Source organism: Chiroxiphia lanceolata, chromosome 13 (assembly GCF_009829145.1).
Source record: "Chiroxiphia lanceolata isolate bChiLan1 chromosome 13, bChiLan1.pri, whole genome shotgun sequence".
In the NCBI taxonomy this organism is placed as follows: domain Eukaryota; kingdom Metazoa; phylum Chordata; class Aves; order Passeriformes; family Pipridae; genus Chiroxiphia; species Chiroxiphia lanceolata.
In genome coordinates this window covers 2,542,095-2,565,951 of record NC_045649.1, presented here as the reverse complement: position 1 = coordinate 2,565,951, position 23,857 = coordinate 2,542,095, and the positions used below count along the sequence as shown (strand labels likewise).

The following is a 23,857-nucleotide window of genomic DNA, read 5'->3' as shown; positions in this document are numbered from 1 at the left end:
GTCCTCCCCTCCGAAAACTCCAGTTTATGTCACCTGCTCCTCTTTAGATCTGAAACGGTGTCAAAATCCATCTTCAGGCTGGTGGGAGTCAGTCCTGATGGGGAGAAGCTGCCAGGGACAGAAAGGCAAAGAGGATTTTCCAGCCCCCTTTTGCAGTCGAGGTTTGGAACACTTATTTCTGCCTCGAGGGTGTGATTGAAACCCTTGGGTCCGCAGAAAAAGTGTCTTGCAGGGGGTTACATTATGCTTTCTGTGAGCATCCTTGGGGAAAACTGCTCAGGAATGAGCAGGAGTATGAAGGGATTTGCAGCCTATTCCCAAGGACAGTGTTACCTGTGGGAATTTGCCCCCTTTTGAGCCACACAGGTGGGTTACAAGATCACCTGGTGCCAGGGATGCCCAAAGGGATACAAACCCTTTGGAAACCACCTCCTTGCTCCAGGGACATACAGGCTGAGGGCCAAGCCTGTGGCAGGATTTACATCCATCCACGTGCAGCATCTCCCATGCCCAGAGAAGTGGTATAGAATATGCTTTGCCTATTTCTGTACCTGTAAGGTTGGACTGACATGGTTTCTTCTTCAGGATTTTCCAAGCTGAGAGGCCAACCAAGGGTGGAGAAATGAAATCAGCCTCTAAAGAACCCAATTAACTGAGATATGAACAAATTGAGCAATAAGAACCTGGAGGACTGGCATTGGCACACCTCCTTTACCAATAAAGCAGGGAAAACAACGTCTTGTATGAGGAAATCTGTGAATGCTGAGCTGTGTACCCAGGCATGGTGTTAATTTCATGAGATCCTGTGCAGTTTTCCTCTTCTCCCAGAAGAAGCTCTTCAGGAGGGAGAACTGAATTCTGTCCACCTCTGTGAAGCACCTGGAGCTTTCATAGCCAGTCACTACTTGAAGTCCCACCATGTCCCTTGCCACTGGAATTGGGTAGCTAATACTCTAAACCCGTACCATGAAGCCAACGACACCCTTATGATGATCATGGACGACCGTCTGATAGCAAATACGTTGCCTTGGTGGTACTTTGGCCCAGATAACACCGGGGACCGTGGCACACTAGTAGAGAGAAGGCTCTTGGTCGGGTATGAGAAGTGACAACACTGACTGTGTGGATGATTATGATTCAATTTATTGCTAATACGGTAATCTAAATAGTGTTAATGGAGTGTATAACATAAGCAGAAGAAGAAAACATCAGACCACATCACCTTCTAACCTTGTTGTGCCCAAAAGCTTGAGCCTTCCACCCCGGGGTGCAGTGTGTCCCTCCGAGGGCCCTGTGACCTAAATGAAGGCTCCTGTGCCCTTACGAGTCCCCCCTGCTGCTGCTCGAGGGAGCATGGGTTTGGGCCTCCAGTGAGACCCAATCCATGGGTTTAGACCACTTTTCTTCAAACATTCAGAAATATTTGTTTAGCATTTATTTGAAGGTCTTTTTCTACCGCCCCACACCTCCTGTGTCAACTTCTTCCACTTGCAACTTCTTCCACTGCTTCCACTTACACACCCACAAAGGGCCCACAGCCTTCAGGGTGGGCACCCTTCTGGCCCCCTCTTTGGGATCCAACCATATCCCAGAGGGGTATAACCCCGTCCCAGAGGGTACAACCCTCTCCCCGTTACTCTCTAGGAACAAATCCCGTCCCGTCCCCGCCCCTCCGCGCTCCGCCACGATCCCACAATGCTCCGGGGCGCCGCCGCGGGCCCGGCGGCGCGCGGGCCCCTTCCCTCATTCAAATGACCCACCGCGGGCGGTGGCGCGGGGTCTGTCGGGAGTTGTAGTTCCTCCCCGCCCCTCCCGGTGCGGGTCCGGTGGCCGGTGGGACTCTCTGTCCCGGCATGCCGCGGGGCCGGGCGGAGCGGGGCGGGGCGGGAGCGCGGGCGAGGGAGGCTGAGGGGGCTCGCGCCGCGCACGGGGCCGCCGCCGCCGCCATAGTGGGAGCCGCGGGTGAGTGCGGGGGGCGCGACCGGCACCGGGACCGGGGCGGCACCGGCACCGCCCGCGGGCCGGCGCACGGCGCCGCCACACCCCGCGCTCGCCCGCCGCGGGCCCGTGGCCCGGCCCCAGCCCCGCTGCGGGGCGCTGCCGGCAGCCACGGGCCGGGCGGGGCGGCAGCCGCCGGCCGGAGCCGCCCTGACCTTCCCCGTCTTTGAGGCGCCGGCAGCGCGGTCCCGGAGGGGCGGCGGCGGCAGCGGGGGGGAGCCGGGCCGCCGGCGGGGTTGGCGGGGCCCCGCGGGTGGGTGGGTGGGCGGGCGGGCGGCCCTGGCCCAGCTCCCCCGGGGGGAGCGAGGGGCCCCGGGGCACAGATCGCTCCGGCGGGGGCGGAGGTGACGGGGAGGGGCGGGATGTGCCTCACCGGGCTCCGGGCGCTGCCACCGCGACCCTCGGGGCCACCGGGGCTTCTCCGCTGCCTTGCCTTGCCTTGGCTCGGTATCGCAGGGAGCAGAGGTAGAGGGGCTGAGCCGGGAGCTGCGAGGAGGTGGTTTGTGTAGCGCAGGGGGTGTGCTCGTGCTCGGAGTGGGTTTTTTGATGTTCTTGCTGTTTTGTGTCTTGCCAGAAGGTTGTGCGAGGACTGAGGTTACCTGACCCGGCTGAGTCTTTGTCACACTGGAAGCGAAGGGTTCGTGCTTCCTTGGAGTAAAACTAGCAAAGTGCATGTGCTCAGTGATCTGCTGCAGCCGTCTAGTTTTTCACTTTGAGTTGCCAGTTTCCAGTATGTTCTACAGGAGATAATTTTTTTTCTTCACCCCTCTGGCTGTTGTCACTTTTTAACTTTAAAAACAATCGAAGCCTGCAAAGGTCTCCAGTAGCAAGGACAGTGTGTTGCATTCAGTTAATATGACAGGGCTTTCTGAAGACATTTAAGTGCCCAAGACGCTGTTCTTGCAATCCAGGTTTAACTTCCTGTCCGAGACAGGCTGTCATAATGCTTCAGCTCATTTGAAGTCCATAATTTCCGGTGTAATTGTATCTTTTAGAGTTGGACACACTGTGTTGCAGTTGAGCTGGAAAAAAAGCCCATGTAAATGCTTGAACAGGAACTGGTTGCAGAACTGTTGCTTGAAAGTTAGATCTGATTCCTTAATCAGCTGCCTTCTCAAGTTGGTGCTCTTTTGGCTTCTTGAGGAGTTGTGTTCAAGCAATGTTTGTGTGTTGTGACTTTGAGTTTTGTTTTAGCAGCAACAAAAAAAAGGCGTTTCACAGATCTCCTCATAGAAGTAGCAAAATTATTGTATGTAGTGAAAAGCCTCACCTCATTTAAATTTTAGTGATACTTTGGCTCTCTTTGGGACTGTTTAACTATTTTCCCACTGGGATCCTAATCATTATTTCATGTCTAGATACTTGCAAGTTATTTGCTACATGATTTGAAATGTATTTGCTTAACATCTGTGTTTGTTCAGGTCTTTAGAAAAATGCAAATGGTAACAACTTTCTGCAGTTCTCTCTGCTGGGATTTCTTTTGTCCCTGTTAATAATAGGGTTATCTAGTTATTGCAAGAGTAGATTATGGTTTGTGTAGGAGTTGCAATATATACTAATAGCTGGTAGCAATAATTCTTTTGGGTTGTTTTAAAACTCTTAGACATTGTGTCAGTTTTGGGGGGATAATGTTTTGTTACTGTGTCTGTAAGGTAAAGAAAAACACGATGTAGCAGTTCTCCCTTCTGATTCCCCAGTGCCGCCTCTGTTATTTTGAAACTGAGCAGCCTTGGATTCATCCCGGGGAAAGGAAATGTGGCTCGGGGAGTTCAGCCTTGTGAACTTGAATTCGGTTTTGGGCTTGCTTGAAAAATACCGTGCAAAAAAGGCAGATGTGCAGCATTGTGGCTCTTGCTTAATGACAAGACATTCTGTCTTCCTCTCCAGTTATGTGTAATATATGTCTGGATGTTTGAAAATCGTCCTGACTGACTCTGTGACTCTTGTGTTGTCAGGTTGCAGTTAGGATGAGCATGGAGCTGCAGGCACAGTGAAAGCTTTCCCAGAGTCCTCCCCATGTGCTTTGTGTACCAGTGGCCTTATACTTCCTGATGTCTCTAACCAAAAAAAAAATACTTCAGGTTGGCATAATTCCCACATTAATTTGTTTTAATGAAGTTGGAATAGAGGAATAAAAAGACTAAGAAGGGGGAAGTACATGTATTTCCCAGAAGGAAATAATCTGCACTTTGTCATCTTGTGATTCTTTCTTCACCCTCCTCCCTTTCCATCCTCTTGCTGTTCAGTTATCTAGACTTCATTATTTTTAGATCTAAAAGCGTATTTAGAGTAATGTAATTTCTTGCACAGCCCAGCCCATAGCAGTGGAGGTCTCTGTTGAAATCAATAGTTTCTGATTGTCCTGGAGCTGTTGTTTGCAGAGGGTTTGCCCCCATGGATCAGTCAGCTATGGTGGAGATGATTGTGAAAATACCTGAGAGAAGCACTTCTTTCCTTCTGTCTCTGAATGCATCAGTTTACTCCTCAACTGGAAATTTCACAGGTTTTCAAACAGAGAAAGACTGACCACGAATTGGCATTTGTCAGACAGAGGTACAGTGTGTTGGAGATAAATGGTTGATGATTCATGATGTCCCTCAGTGAGTTCCAGTGGTTCTCCATCCCTGTGTCACTGCATGTTCTGCCTGGGCTGGGCTTGTTTAGTCTAGAGAAGGTTGGAGCAGCTTCATCCCAGCCCCATCTCTGCCAGGCTGTTATCAGGAGAATGGAGCCAGGCTTTTCACAGGGTACCCGGTGGGAGAACAGCACACAAGGGGCTTAAATTGGAACAGAAGGGATTGAGTTGGACACGGGAGAGCTGCCCTCTGCACCAGGGTGGTCAGGCAGTGGAACAGGTTTGTCTGCTTTGAGCTGGAGGGAGGTCCCTTACAACCTGCATTATTCTGTGATAATTTGCATAGCTTCTCCTGCTGGGTGTGTATCCTTTGCTAAAGGGGTGATCTGTTATCAAGTGTTGGTGGAGTTGAATAGGTGACCTGCTTGAGAGATTAACTGGTTCTGTGATGCTGGGTCCATTGTTGTTCCTAGAAAGTGCACACTGGAGACACTCCTGTCTTTGCAAGTTTTAGCAGCAATAGAAAAGAGACTGAAGGAAAAATAGTCTAATGCTGTTAGCTGTTTTAGTTTTTTTACCACAGTCTAAACACTGCTCACTCCTTAATCTGAGCAACCTAAAATACCTGTGTGGTAGTAAAATTGCAAGAGTATCAGGAACTGAAACAACTGAGAGCCTTGTCCTTATTTACTCCTGTTAATCAGTAGTGAAGGGTGCAGCAACTGATGGTCTGAACCCCGTTTGTTGTGAATTCTCATGTACTCCTGGACCAGCAGCACCTGTTTAAAGGCTGTGTTTGTGCTCTCTTGTTACACTGATTCTCAGATCTTTCAGAAAACAAGCTTGAGTTTAACTTCGGTGGCGTGGTGTGTAGGGCCAGCTTTAATATCCAGGGAGCATGGTTTATTTATGCTGGGATTAGCTGCAAAATAAATATAGTCATAACTGAATTTGCTCTACTAACATATTAGAATGTATTGGCTTGAGGTTTTTCCTCTTTAAATTCAGTGGTTTTTTCCTTGATGTGTTGCAGACTAGAAAGACTTTATTGACTTTATTTGCCTGTGATAGTTGTAGCAACTATGTAGCAACCCCTGGCAGACCACCTGTGTTTTGTTTAGCAGTTTATATTTTACTATTGCACACACTAGTTTTTGTTGACTCTTTCAGCAAACGTAGTATTCTTTAAGAAGTGCAGGCTTGCCATGCTCCAATTCAGAATGAGTTAATTTTTTTTAACTGATAGGAGCAAGCTTACATATGTCCAGGTCTGATAATGCATTAAAGCATAACTGCTGGTTCAAGCAATTTTTTATTCTTTCTCCATATTGCAGGGATGTGACAGTAACCCACCTCCTCCAAATGTCACTGGTGCTTATGTGTTTCAGAGAAGGCAGTCTGTCTGTTGGCAGGTGACTACTGTTTCCAAGTAAAAAAGTGCTTTTCTTTAAGTTGCACTTCTGGTGTTGCCACTTGAACAGAGAGATGGACTTTGTGCTGCAGCAAACTGACAGAGAATCATCTGTGGGTTGTTTCATGGTTTCTTGCTTGTGAAGGAAGCAATAGGAAGAGGTTTTATCCAGAGGTTTTATCCAAACTTGTGGCAGCAATGGGTCTCCTAAGGACTGTGCTCCCCTTAGGAGTTATGGGCAGTGTTGATGTGCTCCTGCTAATCTCTTATGCTCAGAGCTAAGGCAGGAAGAGGGATGAGTGTAGACAGGAACACTGAAGCTGGGGCAGGCAGTGGAAAAGATGCTGTATTTTTGGACTTTGTGGACAGAAAATCTTCTACCCAAGGCCAGTGTAACCCTGGTTTTATTCAAGGTCACTTGTGGCCATTGTGAAGGCTCTGTTCCCTTCTAGGCTTCCTCTGTCTCGTACCCTGATGCATCTTCCTCCTTGGTGCTGCTCTTTGCTGGGTCCTGCAGCTTCACCTGGCATTGGTGCCATCTGCCACGTGCCAGAGCAGATACTTGGGATGTGATACCTTGTAGGGTGGGATTTGTAGGAATCACAACAAGAGGTGAGTAGAGGGATGGAACTTGCACTTGATGTGTCAGCGTGTGGCCTGGCAAAGGTATTGGAAAATTTGATTTAGGTGTCACTGTGCAAAAGTCCCTTGTGGAGCAGCAGTCCCAGTTCTGCAGTGTCAGCAGGTACCTGTTGAAGACAAGAGTTGCTGGGAGCTGCAGCTTTTGTGCACTGTACTGGGTTTCAGCTTCATCACTGACTGCTGGGTGTTTTTTGGGGTGGGGATAAACTCTGTAATAGGAGCAGATTCCAAGAAATCGAGTGAATAATGTGAGTTAAAGTATTGCACTCTTGTGTTGGTAGCTCAGCTTTCCTGCCCTGCTTTTGTGAAGAAGCTGTTAATCAAATGGACTGTGATGTTCTTAAGTGGATGTGAGGAGGGAGGTTTGGTTTGAAGTGGCAAAGGCAAGAAAATTAGTTGTCTTAAGCAAATTATCTCCTTTTCCATGGGGAATTAAGGTGGAATATCTTACACATACACAGTAGTAGCTTTCAGCAGGTGCCTTTAAAAGAGCAGGTGTGCCACATCTTACATGCTTTCTAGGTTATTGTAACTTCTTCTATCTGGCTTTATATTACCTGAATATTCTTATCTCTGTAACCAAACTTTGAGTGAACCATTGACAGATTTAGCTGGATGGCTCTGAAGCAGTTCTGTGTTGTCCTGGTGTTTGACATCAGAACATGTGCTGTCCTCCTAGCTTTGCAGGAGATCTTAAAAGCCTTTTATATTACATTTATCTCATTAAAACGTTGTACTGATAAGTGTATCGATACAATCTTGCATGGGTTGTGTCTCATTGAAAGGGACTGGGCTTGATGACACAGATCATTCCCATCTTGTTCTTTCTTTAGGTACATCTCTAAGCTTCTTAGACCTGTAACGACAGGCAGAAAACACCAGACAGTGTGGAGGAAAAGGTGACGAATCAGAAGAGGAAAATAAAAAACCTTTCCAGGGAGAGAGAGTGTTCAGCAAAACCATATATGAATGGCACAGGAAAGAGTAAGGTTGTAACAAACAAACAGAAAAAAAAAATTAGTCAAAGATCAATAATTTCAGCCACATTTTTTAGCTTGTTCTCATTTCTGACAAAATCAACATTATAACTGGTCCAATTTATGCTGGTTTTTTATTTATTTAATAGAATGTTGCCTATCAAAATACAGATACGTTTTTAGGAGGAGATAGCAAGCTGGCATACTAATCTTTGGATTTGGACACCGTAGTTCTACTTTCCATATTTAAAATACAAATTCCTTCATTCCTTGCAGTCTCTAAGGCTTTCTCACAGTTTTAGGATTGAACAGGAGGTGTCTGGTGCTCAAGTGAGGCTGTTGTGCCTTGAGGAACTAAATGAGGTGCTGTGCTGGTGTACAGCTTGATCTTGGGTTTGTATGATGGTACAGTGAGCTGTTTAGGGTGAATAAACATCATGTGTGTGTGGAAATTTAGTTTAGCAATAGCTCACTTGCTTTAGCTCCAGGAGAATAAGCTGGTGGTTTTCTTGCTGTCCACGACTTCATTTCAGTGTTAGATGTTTGACTGTTGAGTGTTAATACTGTCAACTAGATTTGCACTTGAATGTTTAGGAATGATGCCCAATAGTGATGTGAGTTCATGGGTTGAAGTTGAATCTTTGATGGTCCATAAAAAGCGAATCAGAATGATTTTCAGCTGTGCTGATTGTTGGCTCCCCCACAACCATCCCAAACTACACAAGTCTGGGTACTCACAGGACTAGACTGGGAAAAGTGACATCAAACCTAAATCCTAGAACCCTGAAAACATGGATGCTACCTGCTGTTATACCAGGGATCCAATAAAAGAGATTTGCTCTTCTGCAAGTCTGGCCAAATTTATGTAACCTTAAAACTTCCAGCCAGGAGTCTGAATCCATTTCAGTTCCTATTTGTATGAGTAGAGCTCAGACAGCCAAAGGCCTGAAATACAAAAAGAGCTTTCTTGTCCAACTATGCACAGCAAACTAGGCCTGGGAATATCCTCTGTGAAGATCTTGGGAATGTGTGTTTTGCTTCTCTTAGGAATTTGTCAAATCTGAAACGGGTGTGTAAGGAATTGACATCTATAGGAAGCCAAAATAACTGTCATGTCCTGTGTCCTAAAACAGAATTTCATGCCTTTCAGACTTGGCAGTGCAATTCAAACCTGTAGCTCCAGGATTCTGGTCAGGGATTACAGAGAGGGACTAGTGGCTGGCAGATCTTGATGTTGAACAAATACAGTTTGCATGAAGTAAACTCAGATCTTAAAATAAAATCTAGTGGGTTTTGAATGCAGGATTTTTGTGGTTTGAATTTTAGCACAATTCTTCAGTCTTTCAGAGAGAGATCAGGATAAATACAAATGAATTTGCTTTCTTGAAAAATGCAACGGTGTAGTAAAGCCATCATCTGTGCTGATGGTGTGTGGTGGTTTGTAGGCTGGGTCTGTGTAGACTGCTGTGCAGCCTGTGTGTTTAATCCCTCTAGAATAGAGGGACTCGTGTTCACAAGTGTGGGATGCCTCTGAGCTTCCAGCAGCTTCACTGGGAGCTGCAGATTTTCACCACTGTGTAAAATCATGGTTTGTGTCTGGAAGTTACTACAGGTTCAAACATAAACAGGGAGTGTACTCCAGCCTCAGTGAAGGATAGAAGAGGATGGGCAGAAGCATTGTGTTAAGCAATGAGCTAGTGAATTAATTCCTGTTACGTGCCATTGAAAGGACTCTCTTAGATGGGCCTGTGGATGGTGAAATACCTGAGGGGCTAAATAGATGAATCAGTTGGTGTAAGCCACTTGCAGACAATCCATATGAACAGGTCAAGTCGAAATAGCGAGTGCTTGCCAGCTTTTGCAGGTGGTGTAACTTCTGCACTATGTGAAGATAAGGGGATATGTGAAGCTGAGGTGGTAACACTCATTTTTGTTCTCGTTCTCCACTTTTGTACATGAGATGTGGCCTCACACTGAAATAGCACCACAAACCAAATGCTGTAATAAGGAACTAAACTATTCGGTATCCGAGGCTCTTTTATTAACAAAAGTCTAGGATACAGAGGTGAGATTTGTCCTACTTATCCCAAAGAAAAATTCAGGCCAGCTGACAGGATTTGTGTTTGCCAGTGCTAATACTTGAGCCAAGTGTTACATTTATTCCTGTGATCCTTCTGATGATTTTATTGGTTGTTTGTTTGTTTCACAGTCACTGGCTCTGGGTGAGGATTCAGAATGGGAGACAAGCCTATCTGGGAGCAGATTGGGTCCAGCTTCATACAACATTACTACCAGCTTTTTGATGCAGACAGGACTCAATTAGGAGCAATATATGTAAGTATCTACAGAAAGGGGGCTGGGGTTCCATCCCATTGTCTGTGTTTCTCTATTTTGATGTGTGAGAATACAAATGGTTGGATAGTGGGTTTTATTCTGACTCCAGAATGTCAGTCACTGCAATCACACCCAACTTTTATTTATATTTTTTTTTAATTTATGTTTCACTTCTCCTTTAAGCTTTGTTTGCCTTATAGGCAGTCAGACTCATAAAAGCCCTCTTTGGCTGTAGACAGTGGCTTGTATTGGAGGGGGTTGGTGATGATCCTGTGATGAAATGCTCTGTAAAAGCAAACATTCTAGCCTCAGTTTGCCATTAATTTACAGTCATGGATTTGCTTAGATCCCTCTTGAACTGGGATGTGATTTAAGTCCTAGCCTGTGTTTAGCAGTTCTTTCAGGTGTTTCTTGGATCTCATGCTCTATTAAGTCTTTAATCCAGTTTAAAAATGTATAATTTGTTAAATAAATCTAAATTTAATTTAAATTTCCTCAAAAATAATTTTTTTTTAATTTTTGCTTCTTATCTGGGACAAAGGAGATTTGGAATTAAAGACTGTAACTAACAAAGCCATGGAACATCACCTTTTGGTTTTGAGGGAAGATTCCTCCAGAGCACGCAGAGTGCTCTGTGTGTGGAGTTGCTTACTGATGGTGAGGAATGCTGCTGGGTGGCTGAAGTGTTTCAGGAAGACACTCAAGTCTTACAAGTCTTCTAGTAGCATATCCTGTTTTTCTGACTGGTTTTTCATCTGCTGAATGAGTTGAGTTTCAGCAAGCTCTTCAGGATTGAACTGTTGAACACCCTCTGACACCTCTCCTTATACCTCAGCAGTATCCAGCAGCACTGATAGCATTTGCTCTGGGCATTGTTGTGTTCTTGCCACCTGCCAGATTGTTGCTTTATTTTGCCTAAGAAGTTGTGTACAGAGCCTGTAAAGGAAGAAAACCAAGCAGCCTCTGTTAAAGCCACAGCTCTAAATATGAAGGCTCTTAGCAGTTTGTCATGTTGTTACCAAAATACATTCAGTCTTCAGAAGGCTGGTGGTAGGTACAGCTTAATTTAAATTCCTGGAGACATGTCCTTCCACACTATGAACTCCTGGCCTTTTTTCAACCTTAGGGTCTTTCTGCCTTTCATGGAGAGACCTGTGCACATGTATTTGGGAGGACAGTTGTGGAGGTCACTGTGTATTGCTTTGTGGAGTTCCTGAACTATGGAGAGAGAATGGGACCCTGTTCTGTGTGGCTGAAATGCACCAAGGTCACAGTTTGTCTAAATCTGGGGAGATTTTGCAAAATTGGGCTTTTAACGGTGAGCTTTCTGTCTTCAGACATGCTGTAGGAGCAAATAAATTTTGTAGCATATAGGAATGCAGCAGGGAGCTGTTGGATTTGGTTTGTATTCCTGTATTACTACTTCCATCACAAGATTCAGCTTATTTTTAGTGGTGTAATCCAAGTCAATCAAGCTTTTGTCACCTGTCCCAGGCAGGGATGTGGCCAGTCACTTTTGCTGTGAATTGAGTTAGGTGAGTTGGAATTCCACCCTTGTGGTGCAACTCATTTAGTCAGTTTTCTTCATATATTTTTCTCTTTCCACATGCTTGACTTTGTGTTCATAGGGTTTTTTTTTTTTTGTATCCTTTGGATTTTCTTCTAAAAGCTAACTTTGATCCAAAGGCAGGAACTTTTTTGCAGGTAGGATCATGATAATGAAATGTAGTCTATTTAGTTTCTAGTTGATTGTTCCAAACTTTTTCAATTGTTCTCAGTGGTTTCTTTCTGTCTCCCTCTGAGGTAGTTTTCAAATAGCTGGATTCCAAGGATATATCCTAAATAAACAAAGCCTCTTACCAGGATTGCTTGAGAGTTACCTGAGCAGGTTGATGACTTTGTTTCTTTCCCCCCCAGATTGATGCATCATGCCTTACGTGGGAAGGACAGCAGTTCCAGGGCAAAGCAGCCATTGTTGAAAAACTCACTGTAAGTCTGTAAACCTTACTGAATGTTTTGGGAAACAGTTCTGAAGACTGTAAGATAATTGCTTCTGAAAATTTGAGTTAGTCTTGAACATGGAACTTGTGCTTCCAACTTTGGTCTTCCAGAAAATATTGTGAATTAATGCTACGTAGTGGGGTGTTCCATTGGTGACTCTAATGGTGGAGTGTTAATTGACTCCATAGTTTGCAAGGTTATTTCGTGACTGCAGTTGTATTTGACATTACTGATTTATTCTTTTTTAAAAGGTCTAATGCATAAGCTGCCTCTGATCTAGAGGAATGAAAGGTGTCTTTGCTCTTTTAAGGCATGCCGAGGAAGAAGCAATAGCAAGCCTGTTACTTGGATCTGTCTGTGATAAAGACTAGACACATAACTGCAAGGAACAACTTGTTTTCTGATACGTAAACTGCAAATAAGTTCTGTAGTGGAGAAGCTGACTTATCCTCAATGCAGATTTGTCAGCAGTTCAGATATGAGCAGGTATGGTTCAGGACTTTGCAACATGTGTTTCCTCTTCAGCAAGTGAGAGGACACTGGAACTCCATGTTCATTTAGTTAAACTTGGAGAAGTTTTATCTTCCTCAGTAAATTCATGCTTCTGTTATAAGACTGGGTGTACTTACAAGCTGTCATGAGACTAGGAAGTTTGTTTCTCTTTCAAGATACGTGAAGGACATGCTTTTTAGGTCATCAGACAGTCTGCTCAGAGCATGGTATTTCAGACAGACGTACTCAACACTGAGAAGAAAAATCAGAGTAACTTGACACTTGTCTTGTTGCACAGCTACTGCTCCAGTCTTATGGAATCACTCCTTTCATCCAAGGCATCTTTAACTGTGAAGACCAAGGTTTGACCTCAGATCTGTGTTTTAGATGTCTGTCTTGCCTTTGAGAAGGCCACACACCTCAGAAATAGCACAGCTTGCAACTGCTCGCTTGTAGGTGAGGAGATACTCAAGCTCCAGAGTTGTTTGTTTGCGTACTCAGTGTTCTTTAGACTTCTGGGCTAGCAGCCATTTAGATACCCAACCAGCTAAGCATTTGCTTGGCCACAGTGTCTGACTGCTGCTGCCTTGGATCCAGCCCAGTGCAGATCCAGCCCCTTTCCCACCACAGCATTGCTCATCTTTACCTTCCCTGTCTGTGGTGCAAGTTGGACTTTCTGGATTTATGTGCCTGCTCAGTCTTAACTGCTGAGTGAAGACACACTGCTTTCCTTTAGGGAAACTTCTTCTGACTTGTATTCATCTGCTTAAAGTAAGAAAGAAGTGCAGTGAAGTTACTGTGTGCCCTTCCACTGCCACAGCTCGTTACTGGGCTGTATCAACTTACTGTGACTGATGTTGCCCAGCATTCCTCTGCCAGCGCTGAGCTGCCTGGGCTCCCTTTGCTGTTTCAGCTTCATGTGCTCACCTACTCTGTGCTTCTGGAACTGCTTAGTCAGTTGAGCAGATCCCTGGAAGTGTGACACTGAAATTCTTTTGCTTTCTGCAGTCCTGTGTCCCTCAGGGCCTGGCTGGTGAATCCATGTAAGCACAAACAGGTGGCATTTTCTTTTGCATCAAATCTTTGCTGTGTAACAGCAATGCTATGGCACCTTTTCAGTACTAATACAGTAGGGGAGGGTTGTGTGGGCATTGCTCTGCCAGCACTGGCACACCTGTACCTTGTTGCACTGTGGGAGGTGACACTTGTTCCTTGTGTCCTAATGGGTGCTGGGCTTGTTTCACTTACAGTGCCTGTGCTAATTATGGGCAGCTTGATTTACCATTTGAGATAATAATCACATAGTTCTATGAACATACTGGACCAAGGAAGAAGCTGAGACAGGTAGCCTTGTTGCCAGGAGTGAGTTTATGCTACTCAACTTTATTCTTGCATAATTTCTCTTGTGTGACTTCAAGGATGATTTCATAGTTTTGCTAGTGAGAGCCCAGTCAAATTCTAGTGTCAGAGGATTCTAAAAGCCTTGGTTGTTGTGTGACTTCATGTTTTTTAGACACATTTATTGTACTTTTCATATCACAAAATCCTTCTGTCCAGTGTAGATGGATGTCCATAAGCAGCCATCCTTTTGAGATACCCTCTGCTTATCCTAAAAATTAGTGAACTTTCCTGTCAGCTACTTTCCTACTCTTTCCAGTGGGATTTCCCCCAGCGCATCATGAGTAGCTCACTAGCCTGGCCAGCTGCTTGGGGTCCTTTTCTCTGAAGGGAACAGTAATAGAATCATTAAGGCTGTAAAAGACCTTGAACTGAACACCACCTTGTTAAATAAACCACAGCACTAAGTCCCATGTCCTGTTGTTTCTTGAACACTTCTAGGGATGGTGGCTCCATCACTTCCCTGGGCAGCCTGTTCCAATGCTTAACCACCCCTTCAGTGAAGAAATTCTTCCTGATGTCCAACCTGAACCTCCCCTTGTGCAGCTTAAGGCTGTTTCCTCTTGTCCTGTGGAACTGGGTGCTTGAAACAGGCACTATCTTACCCAGCCTAGTCTTTAGTTCCTTGTCACAGTTTTGCAGAGCTCTTGATTCCAAAGGCTTTCCTTCCTCCCTGTTTTCTCTCCCCAGTCTTGCCTCTCTTGTCACACTGAAAGCTGGGTTCTGGACACAATTACATTCATTCCTCTTCATCCCTCTGCCTTTTAAAGGGGCTCTTTTTGCAGGACTTGTTCAACAAGGAGCTGCTGTGCTGAGGTGGGACTGGGCTTTGTAGTATTCTTGTATAAGGAAGATGGTGCAATGTCCCAGGCTATGCTTGTGCAGGCTGTGTGGGCACATTGCACATTCAGTTTTGGGATGGTGACCCTGGAAAATAGTCTACTGGTCATCAGTAGATAAGACTGCTCTGGATTTTTTTTTTTTTGGTTGTTACTAAATGTCTGGCCCATATTACAAACCAGTTGGCCCACTTTGCACTTCCTAGTTGGTTGGGATTGTACTCCCAGCCAGGCAGAGACACCACAAGCTTTAATAAAGGGTGTTCTTGAACAGTGTGGGCTGCTCTGTACACTTCATTTGCTTCCTCAGGCCCTGATCCTTCCACAGTTTCTGTGTTCTCTATTATCCAAAGATTTAGCTTCCTGGAATTCTTTTTAGAGCCTTATGCTCATAGAGCCAAGACTGTACTTCACATCTGTGACAGTCTCTACCTCGGCCTTCTAGGAAGTCTTTGAGGCTCCTTCCTCTAGAGGGAAATGCAGAACTTGTCAAAGTACACGTCTGGGTCTGCTTTGACCTGTTTTCAAATCAGGGGAATGCAGCAAAGGCATCCAAGTGCCACCTGAGGTTTGAATGACCACGTGCTGCCATCCTGTGCAGTGCCTGGGCTCTGGGCATCAGCCCCGTGGTCACCCAGAGCCCCATCCATGCTGAACTGCCACTAAAGCATCTGGCAGTAAGGCAGCTTTTGGGAGAACAGTGCCAAAGTTGCATTTGTGTGACAGGACTCTGAGACCCCCCAGATATTTGCTGTTCACTGCTTAGAATTGTCCATGGTTGGAATGTGGACGTGGTCTGTGTGTCCACAAGATGTGTTCCTTGCACACATAACTCCAGACATACTGACATTGGCTACCTGAGCATCAAGGAAATTAAAAAGGGGAAAGGTGAATTGTGGATTTCAAGTCTGGAATACTGGTTCTGGGTTGTCCACTTTTCCTTTCCATTTATAGCCACTTTAACAAAGAAGCAAATTCGGAGTTCTCTGGTAAACCTCAAGTATTAGATGATGAAATCTTTTAACACTGTTCAGAGCAGAGGTTTGTGCCTTCATCATATGAACTTTGAGCTTACAGCTGATCTGAAGCCCTTCAGGCAGTGCAATTAGAGTAGGAAAAGGTTCCATTTACTATGTATGGTAACATTATTTCCTCTCTTGGTGCTTGAAAAACACAACTGTTACAATTGACCCAGCATAGGTAGTGCCCTCATTTGCAACAACTCTCTGTGCAGTACTACTACAATAGTCTTAACACTGCATAACGTTGAGTTTGCTCAATCTTTGTTTTGTAAGTTAAATCATGCAATTACTGTACATTTCCTTATTTTGATTTCTTTTCATTGCAGAGCCTCCCTTTCCAAAAAATACAACACAGCATCACAGCACAAGACCACCAGCCTACACCTGACAGCTGTATACTCAGTATGGTAGTGGGACAGCTTAAGGTAAACTCTTTCCATTACAGGCTAACAAGTGCTTATGTCTTAGATTTTTGCAGGATTCTAAATCATCTGATTTCTGAAAGCATTAAAATGTTCTTGTGGGTGGGGAAGGAAGATGGGTAAGCTTTCATTGGGACACCATTCTTCTGCTGTTCAAGACTGTCAAGAACCGGTTCATCCCTCCAGATATCTCGCACTGGATGAACCACCTGCAATTTGACAGTCACATGTTCTGTCCAGCAAAGTACCATGACTTCTACTGTGCTTACAAATACCATGTGGGTTATAGAGGCATCATTATTTCCCTTACCCTGATGCAGTAAGGTTTCAGTGTCCTCTGTTGCGTTTAAAAGCATCATCACAGTGTTCTTGCACAGTATAAGCACATGTAGTTTAATATCCTCTTTGTTGTAATGTTTGCATCGAGCTCTGATTTAGCAGACTTCTTAGGTCAGTTGTTAGCTGACCACCCTTCAGTGAGTCCATACTTCTTTGCTGTCACAGGACACAAGAATTCGATCCTGGTGTTAATGCAGTCCAGTACCTCTGTTGTCAAAACTGATTCAGCAATGGGAATGCTGCCTCTGAGATCAAACACTTAGTGTTGTGACAGATTCCTTGTGTGAAGAATCAGATTATTTTTCAGGCTGTAGGATGACTGTATTGCTGTGTGAGTGATACTACTGAGCTGTGTAAACTTACCCTGTCTCCCGGTATACCAGAGCCACAAATTAATTAAACTGCTTATTAATGAAAGATATTGTCCTGGAATCTGCAAAAAAAACCACATCCTGTGTGTAAAGTCAGCTGTAGGCAGAACTTGCTCAGGGTGAGTGGTGTTTGTTTAAAATAGTGAAATTACGTGACAGTAGTTAAAATCATCAGAGTTAGTTTGGTCCAGCCATGCTGTGAAGTCAGGCCTCTCACACCATCCAGTCTTTAGAGTTACCTGAACCCAGTTTGTTTTAAAAGAGCTGTTTAGATTTCCTTTTCCTGTTAACTCTGAATGACACCTCCAGTGTCAAGGCATTCAAACTCCCACTGACACTGTACTATTTACTAAGCAAATGTAGGACTTAAAGTTTGAATCTGCTTGCTTAGCTGTTCTCTTTGTTTTGGGCTGGGCAGTTGAGAAGAGCAGTGGCCAGTGTATTGCATCCACTTTTAAACCTAACACAGGCAGCTTTGCCTCTCATTAAAGTTGCTCCTGCTTCCCAGCTGCAATTTGGATTCCAGCTTTCCTGTTGTTCAGTCCCACATGCACACCCAGAGGAAAGACAGCCACATGTGACCATGGAAATCACTGAATGGCAGGGCAGGTATGCAGGCACACATGCTGATCTCAGCTTTGCTCTTGGGTGTGCACACAACTCTGATATGACCAAGGCTTTTTGACCCAATGTCTTGGGCCAGTCTCGTCTGCACCTGGTTTTGCACAGTCATGTTTTTAAGGTTATTGCATAATCATCAAGCAGTTCACAGCTTGCAACAGTGATTGGTGTTGAATCTTGTGGCAAGATACCAAGTTCTTTAAGATTTTGTAAAGCTATTGGCTTTTCTCATCCATTAATACAGAGGGATTGTAAATGCAGTCCAGGAGCTTTCCATAAATACCATGAGTTGGAGTAGTATTTCCTAATGTATCGTTTTTATCCTCTGAATAATTTCAGCTTGCTGAAATTACTCAGAATAATTTAGGGATCATGTGTTAGTGCATCTAGGTATTTGAAAAGAACATGCTGGCTTGAAGTATGCCTGTTGTCATGATGAAACCCAACTTGTTTGTGAATTTTTAGTAAAAGAGGAAACATTTTTCTGCCCTTCACGTGCATGTGTCTCAAACCTTAGCTTTAAAAATCACATCATAATCCCTGGGAATGCTGCTTCTCACTGAACAAGTGTCCAGAAAGTCAAAGTGAACTTGGAACTTTAACTTCATGCTTCTGCCTTGTGTGAGGCTTATACAGGTGGACAAATGAAAGATCAGTACCAGTCTGTAGCCTGATGTGAACATGAACCTGCCAGCACATGAACCTGGTTGTCAGATGGAGTGAATACTTCTTCTGGTGTGAACTCATACATGTTGACAGCCACTTCAGTGCTGGGCTATGTACAGTACAGTGACTGAGAGCAACCAGATTCAGGTTTGTGCATTTTAACAAGTGGCTCATCTGTAGCTCCAGTTGAGCAGACTTTAACATGCAAATGTGGAGCTGCACACTTGGTGTTATTTAAAGCTGCCTTCTTAATGGTGTAGCTGCTCAGCCCACATCTGTTGGCCTATAAGAAAACTGTAGAGAATTTTGCACAAGGAAGGGCACTTTCAAGACCATCAGTAGCAAAGTTTGAAGGGAAAAGCCATGCTTCCTGCTTACTGTTCAGTTATCCTTTTCATGGAACTGTGAGCCAAATTCTTCAAAGTCCAGGACAATTAATGCACATGCTTTTAATCCTCTGCAGTTTTTCAAAACTTGCATTGTTTCATGTAATGAAGGAGCATACATAATGCTTTTAATAGAGTAACCCAAGAAAATAATAGTGCTGAAATACCTGTAACATGCCCTTTCTAAGTTGTCATTCCTGGCATGATATGTAAATGGATTTTCTGAGGCATTAGTTGCTTGAATTGCTGGTAGTCCCAAAAGTTCAGTGGAAACATCATTCATCCTGAGAAAGCTGGGCACATCTTGTATTTCTTGCTTAAACCATTGGAGAGGGGGAAATAAACCAAAGCACAAAAAACTTCCACTGTAAAAACATGTTTCTAAGTAAACATATGAAAGATCCTCTTTTAGTGTTTGCTGAGATAGGTGTTAATGTCTGGGGGGGGGTTTATCCTTTTGAAGAGGTATAATAAATATACATCCAAATATACATCCACTTATTCTACTCCTGTTGGTTTTTATTGCTGTTCATTGTCTGGGGGCTGCTTGCTTGCTTCAACTAGGAGGAGTAAGGATGGGTTTAAGCCTTTAGGAGTGAGTTCCATTTGGTGTGACACTGCTCTGCTGATGTTCCTCCAGAATGTCACCCCGTTCCTCCACTGTGCTTCACCTCGTAACATATTTCTCCTGTCGCGCTCAGGCAGATGATGACCAGGTTCTAGGCTTCCACCAAACCTTTTTGTTGAAAAATTTTCAAGGTGCCTGGGTGTGCACCAACGAAGTCTTCAGGCTATCCCTCCACAACGTTTAACCCTCTGCCTTACCTGTCTTCCATGCAGTCCTCGCTGTCCTGGTTGAGTAAGGAGTGCTCTCTTCTCGCCCTTCTGTCCCTTGAGCTCGGCTGAGGAGCATGGCTGTGGCTTGGCATTCTCAGAGCCAGTGTGGCAGATCTGTGGCTCTCCCCAGAGTGTGAATTTTGAAGTGATTGTTGCAGAATTAATTGTGAATAACTAATTGTTATGCGGTGTTTCCTAGTCTTAAAAGGAAAAGGAAATTTGCAATTAAAATCACTGGATGTTTTTGTAATGCATGCTGAATACTTAAAGCATTGCTTAAAGCCTGTTAAATGAGGCTTAACATGTGAAAGAACCTGCAATCTGAAGTAATTAGCCTTTCCTTTGAGGTGAGGGTTGTTGCAACACTGCAGTTCAATCCCCACTTGCTGGGGATGCTGGTGAAGGAGTAAAACTGTCTCTGACCAGACAAGAGGAGGAAAGTTGTGCAGCTGCATTGGGATTGCAGAGCAGTCTTGCATCTAAAACTCTGACGTGACCTATGGCTCTGTGAGCTGAGGACTTTCTTTTGAACCTCCAGGTCAGAAGGGATGTAGAAAAACTGGAAGAGGTCAAAAAGCTGCCAAGATTGTAGGTGTTGAAGAGCTTGTGGAGCTGGGAGAGGAGGTGGCTATGAGTAATTGGCCTGAAATGTGGGTGGAAAATAGTTGAATACTTCCAACAACCTGAGAGCAAACTCTTCATGGTGGTGCCAGATGATGGAACGAGGGACAGTGGTTAGAAACCACAACTTGGGAAATACGGATTGGGCACAAGGGAAGATTTTTGATAGTCCAAATTTTGGGAATGGACTATAAAATATTTACCCTATCTTAAATATAGTCTAGGATTTTCCTTGTTTTTCAAGTATACTGCTCTTTTGTGCTGTGAAGACATAACATGAAAGGAATAAAGAAAACAATAATGTGTGACTTCATTCTGGGAATTTACCATCTATACCACAGCAAGTGTTTTGGGAAAGAATTCCCTTTTAATCTTTTTTTCATGTGTCTGGTCCTGAATTGCTTAAGAAAGGAGGACATTTTCCTCAAGCCAAAGTACCAAGAGCTGCAGTGCTTTTGCCAGAGCCTACTCAGACTTATCAGAAATTGAGGAAACCTGCACTAAGCCAGGCTGGTGGTGGTATTTTTTTTCCATAGGTGTATTTTAAAACCTACTCATGTCAGTAATGACAAGCTCCAATTTGGTGTGAAAACAACTTGTAATAGATGCCTCAGTGATCCACAGTGAAAAGACCACAGGGCAACTGAGGGCTGAGAACCTACCAACTCCAAGCAGCAGTGAGGCTGTACTGGGATGTGCTACATTTGATACCTGGGAGAGGGTGCCAAAGGCACAAACCCTCAGGTTTCAGGGCACAGGCCACCTCTGCAGCACAGACACCCAGCCTCTCTTCTGGGCAGATGTGGCAAGGATAGTACTTCCCTTGAAATAATTGGCAGGACTGCTGTTGTAGGTGGTAATCAACTAGATGGGCTGGGCTAATCCAGCCTAATTGCTTGTGTGCACACTGGGCTCCTTACTCATGCTCAGGGAGGTGTGTGCTGAGGAGCCAAGCTGCCCAGTTCTTCTGTTGGCACTTGTCTTGCTTGAAGGATTTTTCTTTCATTCATTCATCTCTTGAACACTGACTTGCTCATATTTCTGGCCTTACTTGTTGCCTTCTTAACTTCTGGCTGTACTAGTTTCCTTCATGGTTTTATAGTAATTTTTTTGCCTTGCCCAGCTGATGCCAGTGCTGATTACATTTTTGCAAGCTACAGGGTTGTACTCAATTTACTTTCTTCAGTAGTAAGCTGTCTGGTAGCTGGATCATTTTTCTTATCCTTTTCTGACATTTTAATTTTTTTTAAAGATAAGAAATGCATGTTTGATATGTGGGTGTTGGTTCTCTGTTCCTTCCCTAATAACTACTAACCCTGTGCTTACCTTAATAGCTTTTGGGCACTCACCTGGTTTAATAAATAAATATCCATTGTTATTTCAGTGTCACTTTCCTGAGGGTTGAACCTAAGGCCCTTTTTGGTTTTCCTCTGTGAATTAGCGTGCACTTACTGAAACTGCCTTTCATCTATGCCATTTAACTTCCTGGGCAGTTGTCACTGAAATCCTTTCAGTGATTTTTGGATCTGAATGCTTCTTTTCCGTGCACTTGAACCCACCACTTCTCTGGCAGACTTGCTGTTCTGTGATATGACTCTTGTCCTTTGCAAGTTGTTCCTCAAAGCTGACTTGTTTCACAGTCCATTTATCACTTAAGTGAATATTACTTCTTTTTTAGTAAAATTTCCTTTTATTTTGTAGTCTGCTTTGCTCTTCACATTTCCACTTGCTGTTCTTAGTGAATAGTAGAGCACTGCCAATGAACGTTCAGCACTTTGAGAGCTTATTTCATGTGCTGCTCTGGCTGCTGCTTGTCAAGGCTCTTTTTTATGCATTTCCCCCCTTTTCTGAAGGTGAACAGTCATGTGTTGAAAGAATAAAGCTTAAAATCCTCCAAAAATGCTGAATTGAACACGCTGCAGCCAGTATCAGAAGATTGTTTTGTAGCCTGGTCCTGTGCGCTGTTCAGATTAAATCCCATTGTGTGAATTTCCAGCTGACTGATTTGGGAATCATTTGTGTTATTTTGAGGATTTAATTCCTGCATGATGCCTCTGAGAAGACTGGTAAATAAATACTAGGTGGGAGAACTGATCTCCCTCTAATACTATTTTCTGCTTTTGTAGTAATATTGTAAATGTCCAGGTACTACACTGCAGTGCCCAGACATGTCAGAGGCAGGAGTGGAGGCACTGCTTCCGAGTTTCCCTGTGCTTAGAACACATGGTTGCAGCTCTGGCAAATATTTTGCTCCCTTCCAGCTGTTCCTAGACAGCAGAAGTGGGATGGACTAGGTTGCTGGCCAGCTGTACCTGCTGTGGGAAGGCTTTCAAAGCCCAGAGCATTATCTGGCTCATTCAGGCAATGCTGTTAATACCAACTTCTACAGAAACTCCCTTCTGTCATCAACCCAAATGCAGCAAATAAAAACTGAACCAGCTTGATTCCTGGGCAAGGCATTTGTGATTTAACACTGAGGGAGGCATGTTCTGTCAGTGTGGTGAAGCCACGGAGTGACATGTCTGCAGGTCTTCCAGGAACCCCCAAATTCGGTTGTTGATGCAGGATTTCTGTGTCACTGGGCGCTGGGTGTTTGTCTGCAAAGCCCCTTGGAACAGACCCTGGTGGCATTAGTGACTCCTGAGGTTCTACATCTCTTACAGCATGTGCCGTCACTTAATGTCAGCTTTAAGTCATCTTATCATGAGTTTTGGAATAAATTTCTCAAAAAAAGAGTGTTTTGACCTTTTTTTCCCTCCCTTCTCTTTCCACAGGCTGATGAAGATCCTATCATGGGGTTCCACCAGATATTTCTATTAAAGAACATCAACGATGCCTGGGTTTGCACCAATGACATGTTCAGGCTAGCATTGCACAACTTTGGCTGAGCTGCCCAGCCCGAGGCTCCCGTGCTTTTTTTTTTTTTGTTTTGTTTTCGTTTTCCTCCTCTCCTCCTAACTGGTATTATTCACACTCACGGAACATTCCAAATATCATACACAAACCTGCAGCACTGCAGAGCGTGAGCAAGCAAGACTTGTGACCTGCCCTTCTGCTGAGTTTACATTGTCACTAGATGAGTTTCTTGTGCATGATGTTTGGAAGTTAGACTTAGCTGCATTTGATAAAGAGAAATTTTGTGTTGTACCAGCATGCCTCGGAAAGAATTTATAATGCAAAAGGTTGTTGTTTATGTACTGACAAGATGCTCTTATAACCCAAAGAAATGAAAGAAAGAACAGCAGCCTGTACAGCCCAGTTATTGATTTGTTCAGATGTTTCAATGCTACGTTACACAATAAAACAGAGATTTTCTTAAAAGTTTAAATTGTTTTAATGAGTTGGCTATGGACTGTGAGTTGGCTATGGAGGGTGTGGTATTGCTGGCTGTGGATCTCCTGTGTCTGCCTGGTGGGGAGATGCTTGCAGGCTGAACCTGGAGCTGAACAATGCCTGGAGTTTTACCAGGGAGTGCAGGCAGGTCATACACTTTTTCACCTCCCTCTCAGCACCTTTCACGACGGAGACTTCTAGCTCAGCGTTGAACAGCGGCTGGTTACTTCTCAGCTGTTGCATGCCACCAAGGCAAACGCCTCCAGTAACGCAAGGAGCTGACAGCAGTCCCGGCGCCCGCAGTCAGCCTTCACGCCGTGTTTCCTCCGCAAGGTCAGCCCCGTGCTGCCCTCCGGGCGTTCGTGCGCGGCCCCGCAGCCCTGGGCAGGCTGTGCTCTGTGCCCTGGGGTTGGGCCGTGCCCGGTGTGTGCAGCGCTGCTCTCGGGGGGCTGGGCCGCGTCCCCGGGCGGCGGCGGCGGCTCCCGGCTCGCGGGGAGGGCGGGGGAGCCCCGGGCCGGCCCCGCCCCGCCGCGCCGGGAACGCTCGGCTCGGGCGGTGGTTTCCGCCCGGCG

General features: G+C 44.8%; 2 protein-coding genes across 10 annotated transcripts in view; both read left to right on the top strand.

Annotated features, from left to right (window-relative positions):
- LOC116793165 (hydrocephalus-inducing protein homolog) overlaps positions 1-727 on the top strand; it is a 30,872-nt gene extending 30,145 nt beyond the window's left edge. For all 5 annotated transcript variants that reach the window (XM_032700792.1, XM_032700790.1, XM_032700787.1 and 2 more), the window contains one exon: positions 586-727. In XM_032700792.1, the coding sequence (XP_032556683.1) occupies positions 586-652 (67 nt within the window). In that variant the 3' untranslated portion in view covers positions 653-727. The remainder of the gene's footprint in view (positions 1-585) is intronic.
- A 1,143-nt stretch (positions 728-1,870) lies between these two features.
- On the top strand, positions 1,871-23,280 carry NUTF2 (nuclear transport factor 2). 5 transcript variants are annotated; one of them, XM_032700880.1, is made up of 5 exons: positions 1,871-1,962; positions 9,813-9,937; positions 11,855-11,926; positions 16,016-16,114; positions 22,727-23,280. In XM_032700880.1, the coding sequence occupies exons 2-5, from the start codon at positions 9,839-9,841 to the stop codon at positions 22,838-22,840; spliced, it is 384 nt and encodes a 127-aa protein (XP_032556771.1). In that variant the 5' UTR covers positions 1,871-1,962; positions 9,813-9,838; the 3' UTR covers positions 22,841-23,280. The 5 variants fall into 5 exon arrangements, with proteins under 5 accessions (XP_032556771.1, XP_032556774.1, XP_032556776.1 ...); XM_032700883.1 differs by lacking the exon at positions 1,871-1,962 and adding an exon at positions 2,994-3,037; XM_032700885.1 differs by lacking the exon at positions 1,871-1,962 and adding an exon at positions 3,959-4,079.
- The last annotated feature ends 577 nt before the right edge of the window (positions 23,281-23,857 follow it).

Bases quoted from the DNA above. Each gene is read 5' to 3' on its own strand.
- NUTF2 (XM_032700880.1), top strand. From the start codon at position 9,839: ATGGGAGACAAGCCTATCTGGGAGCAGATTGGGTCCAGCTTCATACAA. The intron at 11,927-16,015 runs GTAAGTCTGTAA...TTTTCATTGCAG, and splicing joins CCATTGTTGAAAAACTCACT to AGCCTCCCTTTCCAAAAAAT. The intron at 16,115-22,726 runs GTAAACTCTTTC...CTCTTTCCACAG, and splicing joins TGGTAGTGGGACAGCTTAAG to GCTGATGAAGATCCTATCAT.